At 46.2% G+C, this 20,643-nt stretch overlaps 1 protein-coding gene across 11 annotated transcripts in view; it reads left to right on the forward strand.

The window, feature by feature from the left end:
- Nucleotides 1–20,643, forward strand: part of LOC145351715 (fibroblast growth factor receptor 3-like) — a 170,276-nt gene that overhangs the window by 112,082 nt on the left and 37,551 nt on the right. For all 11 annotated transcript variants that reach the window (XM_080201408.1, XM_080201330.1, XM_080201671.1 and 8 more), the window contains exons 9-10: nt 7,988–8,041; nt 18,822–18,991. In XM_080201408.1, the coding sequence (XP_080057534.1) occupies nt 7,988–8,041; nt 18,822–18,991 (224 nt within the window). The remainder of the gene's footprint in view (nt 1–7,987; nt 8,042–18,821; nt 18,992–20,643) is intronic.

The raw sequence follows: 20,643 nt of genomic DNA on the forward strand, positions 1-20,643 counted from the left end.
AGGCAGGGCATTCCACGCCCTTACTACCCTCTGAGTAAAGAACCTACCTCTGACATCCATCCTATAATTATCACCCCTCAATTTAAAGCTATGGTCTTCCCCTAACAAAACCATGCTGACTGTCCCTGATCAATCTATGCTATTCTAAGTGACGGTTTATCCTGTCTCACAGAACTGGTTCCAACGATTAGCCCAGCAATGTCAGGCTGACTGGCGTGTAGTTTTCTAGCCTATCCCTCACACCCTTTTGTTTGAAATAACCTGGCAGTAGCTGAAAAGGAAGATGGAAAAACGGAGGTCCTCCTGTAAATGTGACCATTTTATCTGAATGTTTGTGAAAATCTTTCACAGTTCACTGAAATGAGATGAATAGCAGGAGCTTGACAGGCTTGCCTGCGCTCACCCAACAGAAGTATTTGATCGTAAGTAAACAAGCACCGCCGTAGCCTGTTTGAACATTTCTAATGGGATTTTAATTTGAAAAAGCTCCAAGTCCCTTATGGTACTGTCTCTGCCATATCTGAGAACTGACGCCAAGAGTACAGGCAGTGATAATATTGATCCTTCAGGCACAGGGCCAGTTTTCTGGCCTAAACCTTCTCAGATACAAGTTCAAGTGAAGAATAGCGTAGTGCCCAGATAAAAAAACTTTCCGACTTTTAAAGAATTATAATCGATAATGTTAAGATATAGATAAAATAATCTGTTATTTATCTTAGTATTTATTGTGTAATACATCTGGGGATTTTTTTCTCTAAATGGTATGTGGATTTCTGCTTTGGATGGCTGAAGTCCACACGTATAGAGCTCCATTTCACCACTAGATGGTGCATCTCTTTACCACTGTGCTTTCTGATACCACACTCAGCCCTTTACTCTCTGTGGTCACTTGGAAGTGTCAAAGTATCACAAATGCTCATAACTAAAGGGAGACCCAGCCACATCCTCTATTTATCACAGGGGATGTTTTCTCCACTAACATTTTGCTGGCCGCATTTAAGGCCTGTCGCATTAGTAACAGAATTTTCATTCAGTTAAACACATGAGTGTTTAAAGACTATTTATTGGTGTCACGAGTCGGCTTAACGCTGCGATGAAGTTACTGCGAAAATCCCCTAGTCGCCACACTCTGGCTCCTGTTCAGGTACACTGAGGGAGAATTTAGCATGGCCAGTGGACGTAAGGGGCACATTTTTTGCTCTATGGGAGAAAACCGGAGCACCCGGAGGAAACCCACGCAGACAGTGACCTCAGCCGGGAATCAAACCTGAGTCTGGTGCTGCGAGGCAACGGTGCTAACCACTGTGCCACCGTGTCGCCCATTAATGGGATATCTTCAACATACAATGGGAATTAAACAATGCCTTGAACCTTACACTGTGATAAAGTTATTTTGGGACTGACACACAACTTGCAAAGAGGATTATTTAGTAGGAGTAGTTTTTTTGTGTCCTCTCTTTTCAATCCTTACACCAAGCATCAGGTAGCTAAGTCAATTTGGCACCTGTGTTAAAATTACATATTTTCACAGTAACTTGGTTGCAGTGTTAATATAAGCCTACTTGTGACACCAATAAACTTTAAACACACCTAGACACTGGCTTACGTTGCTTCATTTCTGAAGTAAAATTAATTAAAACGTCAGTAGATCTGTCCTTTGCTATTGAACTGAGTGGGTGCGTCATCTGGTGTGTTTTGGAGCTTTGTAAACCAGTGAGGTTTGACTCCTTTGGGGGGGGGGGGCAAATGTTTTTTGTGGTGCAACGACACCCCACCCCCGTTCCCAGCCCTGAGGGGAGAGAGAGCAGGAAAGTGAAGTCACCCGCACCATTAATTGGGTGAGTTTATATAATTAGACAGATACAGTCTGGAAATTTCCATGGGCGCAGGCGGCCATCATGGGAACGCTGTAAAGCTGAACAGCTCCAACCCGCTAGGGACAGGGTCAAACAGCCAGGAGAAAGTTCACCTGGATTCAAAAATGTGAAAGATTTGAAGAAATGACAACAACACTAACATTTACAAAGCAAAAACCAAGGTGTAACACCACAAGGAGCAGACAGATGACTGGCTGAAGATGAGAAGCTGATTTTTTTGGACTGGAAATCACCAGGTTTTTACTCCAGATGACAGCACTGTCCTTATAACCCTCAACATTGAAGATCTGTAGCAAAACTATCAAACAAATCAGCATAATACAGTATGGAACGACGCAGGAGGAGAGCGGGAAACCCGGTGTGGAGCAGAGTGGGAGGAGAGCGGAGAACCCAGTGTGGAGCAGAGTGGGAGGAGAGAGCGGGGAACCCAGTGTGGAACAGAGTGGGAGGAGAGCGGGGAACCCAGTGTGGAGCAGAGCGGGAGGAGAGAGCGGGGAACCCAGTGTGGAACAGAGTGGGAGGAGAGCGGTGAACCCAGTGTGGAGCAGAGTGGGAGGAGAGCGGGGAACCCAGTGTGGAGCAGAGCGGGGAACCCAGTGTGGAACAGAGTGGGAGGAGAGCGGAGAACCCAGTGTGGAACCTGTGGGAGGAGAGCGGGGAACCCAGTGTGGAGCAGAGTGGGAGGAGAGCGGTGAACCCAGTATGGAGCAGAGTGAGAGGAGAGCGGTGAACCCAGTATGGAGCAGAGTGGGGAACCCAGTGTGGAGCAGAGTGGGAGGAGAGCGGTGAACCCAGTGTGGAACAGAGTGGGAGGAGAGCGGGGAACCCAGTGTGGAACAGAGTGGGAGGAGAGCGGTGAACCCAGTGTGGAGCAGAATGGGAGGAGAGCGGTGAACCCAGTGTGGAGCAGAATGGGAGGAGAGCGGAGAATCCGGTGTGGAGCAGAGTGGGAGGAGAGAGCGGGGAACCCAGTGTGGAACAGAGTGGGAGGAGAGCGGAGAACCTGGTGTGGAACCTGTGGGAGGAGAGCGGGGAACCCAGTGTGGAGCAGAGTGAGAGGAGAGCGGTGAACCCAGTATGGAGCAGAGTGGGGAACCCAGTGTGGAGCAGAGCGGGAGGAGAGCGGTGAACCCAGTGTGGAACAGAGTGGGGAACCCAGCGTGGAGCAGAGTGGGAGGAGAGCGGGGAACCCAGTGTGGAACAGAGTGGGAGGAGAGCGGAGAACCCAGTGTGGAGCAGAGTGGGAGGAGAGCGGGGAACCCAGTGTGGAACAGAGTGGGAGGAGAGCGGTGAACCCAGTGTGGAACAGAGTGGGAGGAGAGCGGGGAACCCAGTGTGGAACAGAGCAGGAGGAGAGAGCGGTGAACCCAGTGTGGAACAGAGTGGGAGGAGAGAGCGGTGAACCCAGTGTGGAGCAGAGTGGGAGGAGAGCGGAGAACCCAGTGTGGAGCAGAGTGGGAGGAGAGCGGTGAACCCAGTGTGGAACCTGTGGGAGGAGAGCGGAGAACCCAGTGTGGAGCAGAGTGGGAGGAGAGCGGTGAACCCAGTGTGGAGCAGAGTGGGAGGAGAGCGGGGAACCCAGTGTGGAACCTGTGGGAGGAGAGCGGGGAACCCAGTGTGGAGCAGAGCGGGAGGAGAGCGGTGAACCCAGTATGGAGCAGAGTGGGAGGAGAGCGGTGAACCCAGTGTGGAGCAGAATGGGAGGAGAGCGGTGAACCCAGTGTGGAACAGAGTGGGGAACCCAGCGTGGAGCAGAGTGGGAGGAGAGCGGAGAACCCAGTGTGGAGCAGAATGGGAGGAGAGCGGGGAACCCAGTGTGGAGCAGAATGGGAGGAGAGCGGGGAACCCAGTGTGGAGCAGAGTGGGAGGAGAGCGGGGAACCCAGTGTGGAACAGAGTGGGAGGAGAGCGGAGAACCCAGTGTGGAACAGAGTGGGAGGAGAGCGGGGAACCCAGTGTGGAGCAGAGTGGGAGGAGAGCGGGGAACCCAGTGTGGAGCAGAGTGGGAGGAGAGCGGGGAACCCAGTGTGGAACAGAGTGGGAGGAGAGCGGAGAACCCAGTGTGGAACAGAGTGGGAGGAGAGCGGGGAACCCAGTGTGGAGCAGAGTGGGAGGAGAGCGGGGAACCCAGTGTGGAGCAGAGTGGGAGGAGAGCGGGGAACCCAGTGTGGAACAGAGTGGGAGGAGAGCGGTGAACCCGGTGTGGAGCAGAGCGGGAGGAGAGCGGTGAACCCAGTGTGGAACAGAGTGGGAGGAGAGCGGTGAACCCAGTGTGGAGCAGAGTGGGGAACCCAGTGTGGAACAGAGTGGGAGGAGAGCGGAGAACCCAGTGTGGAGCAGAGTGGGGAACCCAGTGTGGAACAGAGTGGGAGGAGAGCGGAGAACCCAGTGTGGAGCAGAGTGGGAGGAGAGCGGAGAACCCAGTGTGGAGCAGAGTGGGAGGAGAGCGGTGAACCCAGTGTGGAGCAGAATGGGAGGAGAGCGGGGAACCCAGTGTGGAGCAGAGTGGGAGGAGAGCGGGGAACCCAGTGTGGAGCAGAGTGGGAGGAGAGAGCGGGGAACCCAGTGTGGAGCAGAGCGGGAGGAGAGCGGGGAACCCAGTGTGGAGCAGAGCGGGAGGAGAGCGGGGAACCCAGTGTGGAGCAGAGTGGGAGGAGAGCGGGGAACCCAGTGTGGAGCAGAGTGGGAGGAGAGCGGGGAACCCAGTGTGGAACCTGTGGGAAGGTATAATCGGCAAAGAGGGCTTTGGGAAATCCAAAACCAGTAACACCCTGCTGGTGACGAGCTGCCTAGAAAACTGCCTTGTCATAATCAACATCTTGTTCTGTCAGAGAGACAAGAATGAGGCCTCAAAGCAACACCCTTGCTCCAAGCACTGGCACCAGCTCAACTATGTCATTGTCCAAGAACGGGACTGCAAAGATGTGCGTATCTGCTGCACCATGACCAGAGCCAACGACTGCTGGATCGATAACAGGCTAATCTGCTTTGTGATCAGTGTCAATATAGTCCCAAAGCAGTAACAGCAACAGACAATGCCGCAGGAAAATGAAAGCCATGGCCCTGATAAGGGAGGTCTCTTCAGTCTGCACCTCTTTACTTCTCGGAGACATCAGGTTCGCAGTGAGGTGCAGACTGAAGAGACCTCCCTTATCAGGGCCATGGCTTTCATTTTGCTTCTCGGAGACATCAGGTTCGCAGTGTGTCCACAGCGCCTGCTCTGACCCCAGGGCCTCCATAATCAGCGCCTGTGAAGACACTTGGTCATCGGACCAGGAAACACGAAGACTGGTTCGATGAGAAAAGCCAGGAGATCAAAGAACTGATAAGGAGAAAGCACAAGACTTCTCTGAACCTGATGCAGCAATCCAACCCAAGAGCAAGAAATCAGCACTATAGGTAGCTGGAGGCCTAGGTCCAGCAAAGCAGCAACAACCTAAAGAACAGAGGAAGTGTAGGAGATCCGGCAATTAACTGGCAAACGTTGGTGCACAAGGTTTCTTTGGCACAGTCAAGGAAACCTGAGGCTCAAGCACCCAAGGCCCCACCTCACTGCTGGCCAAGAATGCGGAGGTGTTCATCAAAAACAGACAGGCAGCCAGCACCGGCTGGAAGGAGCACTTCATAGACCTTAACAGAGACTCTGTCTTCAATGCAAGTGTCCTCGACTGCATCCCACAGTGTGCTACCTGTCACCATCTCACCACAATCCCAAACAGGCATGAGGTAGCAAAGGCCATCCGACAGCTAAAGAACAGCAAAGAATCAGGAGCAGATGGAATTCCCGCCCAAGCACTAAAACATGGCAGAGAAGCATTATGGGTGTGAATACATGGCCTCATTTTCCTTACCTGGATGGAGGAGAACATGGTCAGGGGATCTCAGGCATGTCGTAATCATGATCATCTTCAAGAAAGGTGACAAGTCCGATTGCAGCAGCTACAGAGGATTTTCCTTGCTGTTGGTCGCAGGGAAAGTCATTACAAGAATCTTCCTTAATCACCTTCACCCTGTGGCTGAAGAGCTCCTCCTGAAACCCCAACATGGATTTCACCCACTAAAGGACACATTAGACATGATCTTCACTGCACAGTATCTACAAGAGAACTGCAGGAAACGGCACCAGCCCTTGGACATGGCCTTCTTTGGCTCACAAAGGCCTTCAACACTGTCAATTGCGAGGGTTCTGTTTTGGCTGCCCTCAAAAGTTTGTTACCATCATCCACCCACCCCATGATAACATGCAAGCTGTGATCCTGAACAAACGATCCACCACAGACCTAATTCAGACTGGGGTCACACTTGGTGTGTCACCATACCTTGTTACAATGTCCTTATCTCCCCCTCAACCAGCTCGCAGCTAGAGTGACGGTCAACGGCAGAACAAACTGGAGTTTATTCAACCTCCATCACATGCCAGCAAGATCCAAGGTCGTCCCATCATCTATCATTGAATTGCAGTATGAAGACGATGCTTACATCTGTGGCCAAGCTTCAAGCCTTCGTAAACTCCTTCACTGAGACATACAAGAGCATGGGCCTTACACTAAACATCCATGAGACAAAGGTCTTCTACCAACCTGTCCCCGGCACTCAACGCTGCCCACCCATTATCAGAATCCAAGATGAGGCCTTGGACAATGTGGACCACGTTCCATATCCTGGCAGCCTACTGTCAACAAGAGCAGGCTTCCATGATGAGGTCCAACTCTGCCTTCAGTGTGCCAAGTAGCCTTTGGTTGCCTGAGGACGAATGTGTTTAAAGACCAGGATCTTGAGTTCACGGTCTACACAGTAACTTGGGAGAAGTAACACCAACACTGCCTCAGCAAGATCCCCAAATCCATTGGCAGCATATGTGCACCAACATCAATGTTCTTGCTCAGGCCAACATTCCCAGCATCGAAGCCTTGATCACGCTCTGCTGGACAGGCCACATGCCTGACACAAGACTCCCGAAACAGATGCTTTATTCAGAGCTTCGATGGGGCAAGCGAGTCCTCGGAATGCAGAGGAAATGCACCAATGACATCCTCAGAGCCTCCTTGAAAAAGTGCAACATCCCCACTGACACCTGGGAATCCTAAGCCCAAAGTGATAAAGGTGCATCCGAGTTTAATCGCCGAGAGCATGCTGAAACCAAGTGTCAACAGCTAAAGAAGTGCATAGCAACCCAGGAACCCCACCCACCTGTTCCTTCAGTCACTATCTGTTCCTCCTGTGACAGTCTGTAGGTCATACACTGGGCTCCTCAATCACCTGAAAATTCATTTTAGTGTGGAAGTCAAGGAATCTGTGTCCCTGAGGTACTGCCTAAGAACGATCCTGTCCCAAGTTCCTGCTCTTCAGCTGCTGTGGTCAGTTTGAAGATGTAGATGCTTTAATTTTTTTTTAACTCGAGCACAAACAGTAGCCACAGAAATAGTGACCAAGTCACGCTAGAATGTGGCCCACCTCCCCTACCCCTGCCTCCATTCCTGCCCCCTGGACCTGAAGTGGTCACCACTCCTGAGTCCTTGCCAATTCTCACCCCTATTAAAATGTGAAGCTTTGTCTGTTTCCTGTCAGGGGAGAGAGATTGATAGAAATGAACCTCTCTCTAGAACATGTCTCCTTAGCCAAAATTATGCTCCCTGTTCAGTTAACTGACTAGGACAGAGGGTGTTTCGGATACAGGAGTCCTTCTTGCTCCTGGTATAGGGATGGGAAAAAACAAGCCACTCCTCAATGTCCACCTCTGCTGGAAAATAAGACAGGATTGGGGGTGACTTTTGATTCTTCCATAGCACAGCATTTGCTGCTTAAACTTCCGCATAAATGACCACTTGAGTGAAGTAACAGAAGGAGAGGTTGGTGCACAGGAACTTACTCCAACATGACTCAAAACCGTCAGAAGATACCCAGTTAAAGGGTATAATTAGTGAATAAAAATTCGAGCACAGAATGTTGCAATTGATTTCAACTTCTGGGTATTTTGTCATTTCTCAATTTTTTTTTATCCTGATTAATTCTGTGTAATTTACCTTAGTTCTGGCTGACTGTTTTACTGTGAGTTTTGCGTGTTGACTACAGGGCAATATTATACTGACGAAAGGTTTATTTTGTTTTCAGATTCTTTGTCTTCAGGTGATGATGAAGATGATGATGATGGATCTGAGGATGCAGGTACTGTACCAGTGATGGAGAAAGCTCTGTTATCTTCCCTCTTCCCAAACTTAGGAATAACGTGGCTCTATTTAAAGAAAAACTGAAAACATTTGGCCGTCACATTCCAAGCGATAATCGTGGTGGGAACTGGTTATTCACCTAGTTGGTGCTTATGGGATAGAGGTGATGTGTCATATTTGGTGATGTGACAAATGTCACCACACTTGAAACAGCCTGAAGTTCTTTGGGACAACTTGTCACTCTGATGGGGTACTTTTCAATTCTCTGTGAACTAGCAGACAACTATGCTTACTCCCGTTTCCAATGAGTGCAGCCACTGTAGTAAGGTGTTGTCAAATTAGCCTTGTAGGAATACAAGTGCCTTGCTTTTCCTTGTATTTGTTCAAAATCTTACTCAATGCAGAAAAATGCCTTCCATAGAGCACCTCTACAACCTTGACTGATTAATAAAAATGCAAACTGTTACATTCATCCTGCCACACTGTTTAGAATATTTACTGTGGACCTATTTGTAAACTGATTCCTGGTGCCTGTGATTTGGGTGGGTGCGAGGAAAATATAACCAGTCAAGTTATATTGAGGTTTTCCATCTCTGATCACTATCCTGATACAAACTAGAGAGAGCGAGAAAGAGCGTGGGCTTGATTTTACAGGGAGATATATTCCCCTTGTTATAAAAACAAGGTTGTGAGCCCGCCCATTCAGAAACCAGCTGCCCTTTAATGATTTAGAGCGGGACCTCCGACACCATCCTGCTGTAGAGAGCTGCTGGTCAGTCTGATCGGCCCGTGCCTGTGTACTCCCAGCAGTGCCAGGTATGAGTGACAGGATTACAGCCAGTCCCAGAGGAAGGAGTGCATTGGAGCCTGGACTCAGAGGTAAGTCTGGAGTTTGGACGGGCCAGATGGGGCGACCCCAGTTGGGAGGATAGGTTAAAGGCCTGGGGAGGAAATTAAAGGAAGGGTGAGTCTGATTTTGTTGGTGGGGGTCAGTTGCCTGCAATGGAAATAGGAAGCCTAAAGTTGGTCCCTTCTTACCTGATGATAGCCCACACAGTTAAAGCTGCTGGGTTATCTGCATTGCATCTGCCCTCCCCTACTGCATGTTAAATAGTGTTGGGCCAGATTGAAGCACTTAAATGGCCATTGTTCAAGAGTGACCATTTTCTCAGCTTCCTCCACTCCCTGTAGCCAATTGCCCTGCCTGACACTGTGCAATCTTCCCACATTCTCACAGCGAGGATCAAACCCAAGCCCTTCAAGATCTCAGCAGTTCTCCACTTCTTAGAAAGGGTGTTCCACAGACAGCAAACCATCTTGAGGCTGGGAAAATCTCCTGTGCTGTCGGCCAATTGTTTACAGTGGGCGATCCCATTTCACAAAGACAGCAGGAGCTGGGTTAAAGTAGCTGCTCTCAGCTGACACTCCCACTGGCCCATGTGGAGACCACCATGGGGACACTTCACGGCTCACAACTCTGTGTGCATGGTGCCAACGGGTAAGGCACTGGCGCCAACCCTTAGCCAAAACTTCTGTTTTCAATGGCATGCGCCACTTGAGCACTGCCTTGTTTGCAATGTGAATGAGCTGGTGATGGTGGACCAGCAATCTCAGGACCACATTAGTGGATTATAGAGCAACTCATTTACACAGGAGCTAGGCCTTTCTTATTTTATTGGCCCTCGCAGTAACGATAAATAGAGAGGGGGTAAGATCGCATGTTTACAATTACAAAGAAACATTGGATCTGGTGTTGAGGAGGGTTCCAAGATTGCATTGAAATTCTGGCTAAGAATACGATGAATACATCTGCATGAAATATTCATGGGCATTCAGGGCAGCACAATGGTTAGCACTGCTGCCTCCTCACAGCGCCAGGGACCCAGGTTCAATTCCAGCCTCGGGTCACTGCCTGTGTGGAGTTTGCACATTCTTCCTCTGTGTGCCTGGGTTTCCTCCAGGTGCTCCAGTTTCCTCCCACAGTCCAGAGATGTGTGGGTGAGGTTGATTGGCCGTGCTGAATTGACCCTAGTGTTAGGGGACTAACGGGGTAAATATGTGGGGGTTGCGGGAGTTGGGCCTGGGTGGGGTTGTGGTCAGTGCAGACTCAATGGGCTGAATGGCCTCCTTCTGCACTGTAGGGATTCTATGATTCAGTGTCATACATAAAAGGCCATGTATCGGTCAGTGGCACACCTGAACCAGCAATCCCAAGGTTAAACCAAAATTGGGCCTCTTCACATTGCTCAACCAGTGCCTCAGAAGCCTCTACGTACAGATCACTACTTCTGCAATGTCAAATTTCAGGCTTGGCAAGTAAGAACCTTAAGTAAGTGTTGTTGGGTGCTGGGAGGAGAATGGGGAAGGTGGCAGTCATGGCTGCCAGCGGCTGTCGGGTGTGATGTGGTAGCGTGATGAATATTTCTGCTCTTCCTGATTGCACATCCAAACTAAAATTTAAAAAAATATTGCCCTTGAGGTAGCCAGTTGCTTGTTGAGCCATATCCAAGCTAACAAAATCTGAGCAGTGCTCTCTATGTTCTTTACATTTTAGTAGTGGAAAAGGAGTTCCATGTGCTAGTTGCACATGTTGCATCATTTAATTTCAACTTGCCGTACCCCTTTCCAAATGGTACATGATGCATACATTGCAATGTTAATGTAGACACCACAGCGGGAATGACATTTACACAGCCAGTACAGCAGGCAGAGACATGCTGAGTACTTTGGTGCACAGTTCTGCTCATTTAGTGCTAAGGATGACCTAGTCTGTACAGGTTGCCAGAAACGTAACACACTGCCTGTAACTGAGTGCAGAGTTTGTAGAAAATGTGCTGTTGTTGCGTAATGTTTAATCCCAGACAGAAATCTGCCTTGTGGCCATCCCTGACTCTGTCACAGGATATCGGCATTGAAAGAAGGGATTAGTATAAACTAGAGCCAATTTGTTGCGTTAGGAAGCAAGGCGACCACTAATCCAGTCCAAACAAATCCAGTCCTCACAACAAAACATCCATTCCTCAGCCTGTTAGACTTGATTTGAATGCACATCAATATTTCCCATTGTGCGTGTAGGAAAACAAATTCCAGTTGTGGAGTTGAGGTGGTTTAAGCTGTAACATTGATGAGAAATAAAATATATAAAAAGGAAGCAGGGGACCTAATGGTAATCTTCATTCAGGTGCATGTTATTTTTGCTGCTGTTTACAAATTTAACCTGCTCGACTATGGGAAGTTTTTTCTAGCTGCTTGCAAATCAACAATCAATGTCTGTGCTTTATTGGAAGCTGGCAGTTCTCAATTTGGCTACTATAGTGTCTACATATTAATTGTAGTTAATTGGTTGTGCAGCACTTTGGGAGACCGTGCAAAGTGCCATATTAATGCAAATTGTGTCCCGCAAACTGCAGGGGGGGCCAAGAGGTATTGGAAGAGCAGCAAAGATATAGGTGAAGGGTATGATTCTTAGAAGGTTGTTAAAATCAGGGAGGAATATGGTAAAGCAGATAACTATGGATAGAGAGTTCCAGCAGATGTAGGCCATTTATTTAACCAACGAGTAAGGAATAATTTTGTGTCTAATAAATGAAGGATGTTTAGTGGGACAAATAACTGGAGACAGGTAATCATTGCAGTAGGGTCCATGGATCAGGATTGTGAATTTAGTTTTGTGGACCATAGAGATAATTCAGCTTGGTAACACTGTACTGATCGGAGTATAGTAGATGATTGGATGAAGGTGGGAGCTGTCAGGAATTCTGAATGAGTTGTGGAGACAGAAGGCTGACAAGAAGAACTTGGGGAGAGGGGGAAGCCAACACTTGAGACAATGAAGGTGTGGATTAGGGGCTTAGCAGTACTACAGCAATGGGTGATGTTTTGGGGAAGGAGGATGTGGTGCAGGGAGTGGTTGGGCATCTGAGAGGCCACTTATGTTGTGTCCGCTTACATAACAGCTTTATCATCATTTCACAGGCACTGCTGTCAGTTACATCACAATACATATCTTGTAATGAAAATGCCTTGGCATTTATAATGGACTTCCCAAACACTTGCTTCAGTGTCTGTACAGGATTTTCCCCACTGTTGGCACTGGCCACCGTCATCCACCTAGTATCTGCTCATCTTTTGGATGGTCAGAGGAATAGTTAACTTCTAACTTGTTTCCTTGTTCTGCGCCTGTATTCTCTCTCATCAATTGAAGAATGTGCTCTCAGGGTCAGTGTTAATGGAACTCTGGTAAAAGCTTAATACTTTCCTTCAACTGAAGGATAATTATGTTTTTCTGGCAATCACATTTAAGTCAAATAAAAACAATGCTTCACTTTTGGTAAATATCTCTGTTTACACAAGCTCCTTGTGGACTCTGAGCAATATGCCTTTATGAGAGGCAATTTGATCTCTAATTAAATCTGGCTGTGCACTCACAGTCATCAGCTGAGCAAATTACATAATTAGTGCAGATTCTGTCTACTGCACAACTTGTGGTAAGCACCAATTTGTTAAATGAGGTCCCAGTCCTGTTAATCAAATTGAATATCTAACCATCAACTGTGTTATTTAACTGGGTATGTTCAAGGCAAAGGGAGGGTGGGAGAGTAATACAGAATAATCATCTAGTAGTGTCTGGTTCGAACACTTTGATATGCCACAATCTCAGCAATAGAAAAGCATCACTCAGAACACACGTATACTGTCTACATGACCATTGCCATGGGGTTGAAGTTAGTAACAAATGCATCAGCCAGATGCTCTGAGAATTTTGCATCTGTTGCTGTGGCAAATTATTTAACCTTTTTACTAGAGATTTTGGGAAATGATTTTCCTGAGTGGCCATGTGCAGTGAGAGTGTGAACTTCAGGAAGATTTCTTACATTTTGGATTTCATGGAATGTCCAGGGAATGATTTCACTCGAAATGGCACCTGGGTAATCTTTAACCTTTCTCGCTCTCACATAGATAGACTTAATAGAAGGGGTCTACTGTCCTATTATCAAAGAGAGTCTCCCCTCTCTGCAGTGCCTCCTGCTGGGGTCTGATTCAGTTTCATTTTCATCTCTGAAGCAATTTGTGCCAAATTTTAGTCTTAATTTTGTTCTGTTTCAAATACAATATTTATTTGCCCTATTTAAGCTGACTCTTTGGCCACCTCTTTGGCTTTTAACACCGATATGAAAGATCCCAGAACCGGGTACTTTCTGCCGTTCCCACTTCTTGGCCAATATCATCAAAGAAGGGTCAGTTTTCTTTTGCTATTTGTGGGATCTTGCTGTGCCTGAATTGGCCACACTCTTTTCTACATTACAATTTATGTCAAGAATGTAAGCAGTTGGGTATGAACTGAAATCATGAAACATGCCTCTAGAATTGTACACTTGTGAATATAGCTTAAAAATTCCTCTTCACAGAGATATGAAGTGCAGGAGGAATGTAAAGTGTAACAAATGTCTGGAGCAGGTCACAGGTTCCTGTGACTCTACGATAATACTTAACTGTCCAGAGTTTGTCCCCTTCCAGCCTGTCCTCCCAACTGTTAATAACCCCAAACTCCCAGTTCCCTGCCTCAGCTCTCAGCAGCATCACCCCCAGCCTCCATGGTTGGCCTTTGTCCATTTCATTGTTTAATCCTGAAGTTTGTAGTAGTTACACTGTAAGAGTTCAGTGGTCTGGTAGAGGAAATTTTTGCAATTAGAAAACCAGAGTGCACTGTAAATGGTTCCTGATGAAAACTTGGCTGTGGACCCAACGTGTGAAAATCACTGTAAGGGAATGTGTGGAATCCACTGGAATAATTCAGAGAATTGTGTCAGAAAGGGTTTCAACTCAGTTGGCAGTGAGCAGGCTTCACGTATTATTTATAAACACACTGATTCTTATATTGCCATCTCTTGGTCTCTCTGTTATCTATTTTAATGATTGCCACATCTGGTAGCAATAGCAAATCAACAACTAGTTAACAGATCACTTGTGGTTGTTTAGAAACATGAGCTAATCAACACTGTTACACAGAAAGCTGCAAGCCTGGAGATGGGATCCAGAATAGTGGCTCTTATTTATAGGTAGCTGCTACACTGAGTGGTCTTGTACCCTTTGTTGAGGTTTTCAGGAGCCAGTGAGCCCAGGCAGGGTTGGAAATGGTCTATGTATCAGAGATGGAAGTAAGAGGAGGTCTTTGTGATGGTGCAGATACTGGGTTCAAAGCTAAGCTCAGAGTCAAATAAGATGACATGACTGTGAGCAGGGGTTGCCACAATGACAACTTGGATCCAATGTTCTGAGGAGCAGTTTGGTTCAGCTGCAGAGAATGTCTAAAGGGAAGGAGCCAGTGCTTAAGGAGTAGAGTTTCTGACAGAGACCTTTGGTTTTCCCAGTATTTAGTTGGAGGAAAAAGCTTTTCATCCAATTCCAACTGTTGGATAAGTAACATGGCAAATCAGAGGCAATAAAGGGATCACATAACAGACTGCTATGTAAATTTAAAGCACATAGGATTGCATACAATGTCTTGAGATGGATAGAAAGCTGGTTAGCAGAAAGGAAGCCAAGAATTAGTATAAATGAGTCCTTTTCTGATTGGCAGTCTGTCACTAATGGGTTTCTGCATTCTGCTAGGATCTCAACTGTTCACATTATATATTAATGATTTGGAAGAGGGAACAGAATACATTATCTCCAAATTTGCAGATGATACAAAGTTGGATGGGAGGGTGAGCTGTGAGAAGGATGCAGAGATCCTTCAGTATGATTTGGACAGGCTGAGTGTGTGGGCACCTGCATGACAGATACGGTATAATGTGGATAAATGTGAGGTTATCCACTTAGAAAAAATAGGAAGACAGATTATTACCTGAATGAATGTAAATTGAGAGAGTTGGAAACTCAGCGAGACCTTGGAGTTTTTGTGCATCAGTCGCAGGTACAGTAGGCAGTTGATATGTTGGCCTCCATAACGAGAGGATTTGAATAGGGATAGGGATATTTTGCTGCAATTGTATAGGACGTTGGTGAGGCCACATTTGGAGTATTGGGTGCAGTTTTGGTGTCCTTATCTGAGGAAGGATGTCCTGGCTATAGAGGGAGTATGGTGAGAGTTTACCAGACTGATTCCTGGGATGGCAAATCTGTCATGAGGAGAGACTAAGTCAGTTAGGATTATATTCACTGGAGTTTAGAAGAATGAGAGGGGATCTCTTAGAAGCTAACAGGGTTAGATAGGCTATATCCAGAAAGAATGTTTCCAATGATGGGGAGTCTGGGACCAGGGGTCATGATTGAGGATAAGAGGTAAACCTTTTAGAATTGAGGTGAGGAGAAATCTCTTCACCCAGAGGGTGGTGAATGTGTGGAATTCACTACCAGAGAATGTAGTTGAGGCCAAAGTATCGTCTGATTTCAAGAAGAAATTAGATATAGTTCTTGGGGCTAAAGGGATCAAGGGGTATTTTGGGGTGGACAGGGACAGGATATTGAATTCAGTGATCAGCCATGATCAAAATGAATGGTGGAGCAGGCTTGAAGGGCTGAATGGCCTCCTCCTGCTTCTAGTTTCCGTTTCTGAGAGGTTGCGAAGATAGTTCTGCAGCATTCAAAGCAAGCTGGGGAAAGGCTGGTACCAGAATGCAGCACTCAAGCCCATTCTACCATAATCACTGAAAATTGATACAAAACAAGCTGCTTTGTAATAGAATCATAGATTCTATTAATTTGTAATGTAGAATGGGATAAAATAACATACCATGAGATTTCAAGAGAAAACTGAAATGGATTTGATGTTTGAAATTACTTCGATAGTATGGTTGTTGTGTTTTGGAAAAAAATACTTGTCTCAAGTTGATACAAGCATAACTTGAAGAAATCTTGCTAAGTTAGCCTCATTTATTTTGAAGAACTTGTTGAGTATTCCACATGTTCTTGCATGCACAGATATCCCAAAACACTACAGTACTCCTTTCACACAGCAGCAGGAATACTATACATGACCTGTATTATGGGAAAGCGTCCACAATGCGATGAGTGAAGTGGTATTGCAGCAGCATCTCTGAGCAGCCTGTTTCTCTTATTCAAAACATTGAAATTTGGAAGCAGCAACTGAGTTGGGAGCATGGGTCATAATCATTGGCCCAATAAGTTATTTTAGGCAGTTTGCCACAATTCATCTTCAAATCCTCTGTGACACATGCAAATGAATCTTACAGTAAGCACTCAATTAAACATGTGCACACCTCTGATTCAGGGCTGATGTAGTCTTTTCCCACAGCCCATAACCTTGTTCCCCACGGCCTCATAAATAGTTTTGTTCAGTGAAATTAAATCACTTCGAGTTGGCAGTCAATGAGTTCTCTTGTCAGCCTTGAGGTCAGGAAGACAATGTTCTTGGCCATATCTGTCTGTGGAGAAACATCACCCTCACTGCAAATCTGTCAGCCAATATCTACCAAGTGCCAGAGGGAAATAAATGGCCTGCATTATTGGTTCGACTCTCTTGTGAAGGTTAACGGTGAGAACTGCTGTGACCCAGCATTGGCCTGTGGCAGAGAGCTTTGATTAAGCTTGCACTGCTGGGAAAGTAAATTAGTTTAACATTGCCGTTCCATTGCTGGGTGAGAAATGATGAACCCCAGCGTTATATGACAGGAAAACAGTGTGCGAAGTGTTGCCTGGGATGTGAGACAGGAATCTTCACCTCCCCCCACCCCACATCCCACCCTCTCTCCTCATCCAACAACCCTTCACATACTAATAGAGACACAGGAGCAAGCAATTATGATATTCAGGATGATCACACCACAATTGTAAGCCGAATAATGCAAACGCAGTGTGTAATTGGATATTGAGACTGCAGAAGCTCAGTCAAACAATTTGGTGTGGGGATAGAGGCAGAGAAAGGATTAATCGTTTCGGAGTAGAGTCATTTAAGTTATTTCTTTGTTTTAAAAGCTCATGGTTTATTAAAAGTCTACAAAACTTTGGAAAGGTTCAATATAGCTTGATGAGGTTATTAGAACCTGCACACAATGATATCATAATGGAGGTTTGTATCACATGCAAATATGTTCCTGGTTATAATCTGGATGTGAGCAGATTTAGCTGTCCAGAGATGTAACCACTGCAGTGACCATTGCTGCATGTTTTGTTTGACAGAGTCTAGCTTTAAAAGGCTTGTCTCTTTGAGCTGCGTTCGCACTTATTCCTTGTCCTGAACTCAACGAAGTGAACTCCGCACAATTAGCTCAGAATATGGATGGAATTTTTAATGCCATCTGAATAAGCTACCTAAAACAATATTCACAAGCCTTGTTATCGGCTGAGTCCACACTCTGCAAATGTGGTCATTTTCCTATCTCCAAATTTTTCTCTCTGTCTCCTGAGGATCTCCACTGCATGATGTAGAAGTGATTCGAATGCTGCGAGCACTTCCCACATACAAGGTTATTTGATAACAGGGGAATCACAATCAGTGACATATGATTATGGGAGAAATTTTTTGGATGACTCCTTTGCATTTCACTGCCCACCTTTCCCCCCACCCACCCCCTCACTGTGACATGGCTGTAAAATTCCATCCTACGTTCCAGTTGTTTTAAACACTTAATGTGTTAGCCCTACCCAAACTGTTTGAAACCTATTGTTCTGTTAGTTCGTGATCAGATGGCCGATTGGAGCTAGGAGCTATTGTGCTTCCTGTCAGCAATCACTTTCTTTCTCCATTGTAATTGCTCACTCAAGACACCCACAACGATCATTTGGTTCCAAGCTTTTTCTGAGAATCATTCTTTAATGTTGCAGGTCCCAGTGCAGCAGTTCCCCTGCTGTAGTTAGGCTGTTTTGATCATTGATACGGGATAAGAATTGGAAAATTATTTCCAAATGGAACTGTCAGAAGCTTTAAGGAGTGCCTTTAAGTGTCCTGTCCAACAGTTGTGCTTCTGAAGTGTGATTGAACGAAAGTTTTGCAGTGTGAAGCAGTCTCTATTTTAAGCAACAATAAGCTTGCACTTCTATTTCACCATCATATTTAGCAGAGAGAAGGAATGATGCCCAAACATAAGTAGGGGAGCAAGGAGAAGTGACCAAAGATACAAGTGAATAGATAGATATTGAGAGTGTCTCACTGAAGGTCCTTGGACTTGCTATCATTCTGCTAAATCCCTTCTATACCCGTTCCAAGGCATCAATGTGGCAACTCTACAGTGTTTTGAAAAGTAAAAAATGTAATTTCTGTAATACCTTTTAAAGTACAGAATGACTCATGGTTCTTTATAGAGGAGAATCCAGCAGAATGACAGCAAATATGGGCTTGTGAGGGACCTTTTGGTTGAAGCATGGGAGGTTATAAGACATTTAGGGAGAATAGGACTTAGGCGATTGAAGATTCTATCACCGATAGTAGAGAGGATGTGGGGTGCATGGGAGGTCAGAGTCAATGGACCAAAGGGTGAGATCTCCGGCTGAAAGAGGTTTGAATGGGACAAGGCCTCCAAGGATTCGATGCACTGGTGACAAAGGATGCCTCCATAGAACCAGGGCAGTGTGAGATTTAGTGCAGGTAGCAAATCTGAGGATGGGTTATAGCTTACACAGTGTAGAACTCGAGAGAGAGGGAGAGAGAGAGAGAGCTGGAGTAGTTGACTCTGGGAATTAAGGCTGCCAAGGAAAGCCTTCAGCGGCACCTTCTTTGAGATTCAAGCCGAGCGGGCAGTATAACTGGGAGCCGTGTTACTGTGTTGTGTCAGTCAGTGAGACAAAGCATCACCTTTCTTATTTATTGGTGTTTTCAGGAGCTCCGTACTGGGCCCGTCCCGACCGGATGGAGAAAAGGCTTCATGCAGTACCAGCCGCAAACACTGTTCGCTTCCGATGCCCAGCTGCTGGAAATCCTACTCCAACAATCCACTGGTTGAAGAACGGCAAAGAGTTTAAGGGTGAACACCGCATTGGGGGTATCAAGGTGAGTCGTTACTCCTAAATGGCCTTGGATTGTCAACTTTAAACTGGCTGCAGTGCCTCTCCACTCCTTGGCAGGGTCGTGTTTGTTCATGTGACAAACCGTGCCAGAGGGCAAAGGATTACATTAGTTAGGTCATTCCAGGCCCACAGCGCAATCCTCTAAACAAAACGATTTGTGATGACCTTCATGCTTTTGCAGCTCTTAACTTGGCCTTGGGGCCTGTTGCCAGCAGGATTGTCACAACTGGTGGGCTGGGTAAGGGGATGTATCCAGGGTGAAACCAGACATTGGAGCTGCTTCAGAAGAGGCAAGGCAGCCTGCCACAGACAGAGCCCATCAGCATATACAGCTGGTGATGGGGCAGCAACTACTTTACAAACATCAGATAAGGTCTTCCACAGCCTGTGGTTGTGACACACATTGGTCCATACCACTTAGATTAAAAAAAAATGGATGGAGGTCCTGAAAGCAGAACATGGGGATTTCAGAAATAAGTTGTAAGATAGTGATCTCAGGACTACTACCAGGGACAAGTGCTAGTCAGAGCAGATATATCAGGCAAACACGTAGCTGAAGAAATGATGTGAGGAGTAAGGTTTCAGATTGCTGGAATATTGGGACTGGTTCTGGGGGAGGTGGGACCAGTACAAACTGGATGGGTTACACCTGGGCAGGACCGGGACTGATGTCCTATGGGGTATTTGCTAAAGTGGCTGTTGGGGGGGGGGGGGGGTTTAAACTAAAATGGCAGGAGGATGGGAACTATGCAAGGAGCCAGAGGAGGGAAAAACAAGGATAAGAACAAAAGACAGAAAGGGAATAAGGAAAGTGGTAGTGAAACCAAGGGCAAGAATCAAACAGGGCCACAGTAAAAAATATTGGACATGGGACAAGGAAAGTCAAAAGGACAAGCCTTAAGTTAGGGCTTTGTGCCATAACGCGTGGAGCATTTCAATAAAGTGGATGAATTAAATGCACAGATAGATGTAAATGGGTATGATATAGCCAGATTACGGAGACATGGTTGCAGAGTGACCGGGACTGGGAAGTGAACATCCAGGGGTATTTAATACTTATGAAGGACAGATAAAAAGGGGAATAGTGGTGGAGTTGTATTGCTGATTAAAGAGGAAATTAACGCAACAGTGAGGAAAGACATTAGCTCCAAAGGTGGGGAATCTGTATGGGTAAAGCTGATAAACACCAATGGGATAGTGGGAGTTGTGTACAAACCCCAAACTGTAGTATTCATGTTGGAAATGACATTAAACAACAAGTTAAAGACAAGGCTGACAAAGGAACAGCTGTATTTATGGGTGATTTTAATCTGCATATAGATTAGGCAAATCAGATTATTAACAAGAGGAATTCCTGGAATGGTTACAGGATGGTTTTCTGGAACAATACAATCAGGAACCAACAGCAAACGGGCCATCCTACACTGGGTATTGTGTAATGAGAAAGGCGTCATTGGCAGTCTAGTTGTGTGAGACCCCTTGGGGATGAGTGCCCATATTAAGATAGAATTCTTCATCAAGATGGAGAGTGATGTATAAAAGCAAATTAAAGTTAAAGTTTATTTATTAGTCACAAATAAGGCTTACATTAACACTGCAATGAAGTTACTGTGAACTTCCCCATGTCACCTGATT

This window comes from Carcharhinus amblyrhynchos, chromosome 1 (genome assembly GCF_965287045.1).
Source record: "Carcharhinus amblyrhynchos chromosome 1, sCarAmb.v2.hapA, whole genome shotgun sequence".
Taxonomy (NCBI): domain Eukaryota; kingdom Metazoa; phylum Chordata; class Chondrichthyes; order Carcharhiniformes; family Carcharhinidae; genus Carcharhinus; species Carcharhinus amblyrhynchos.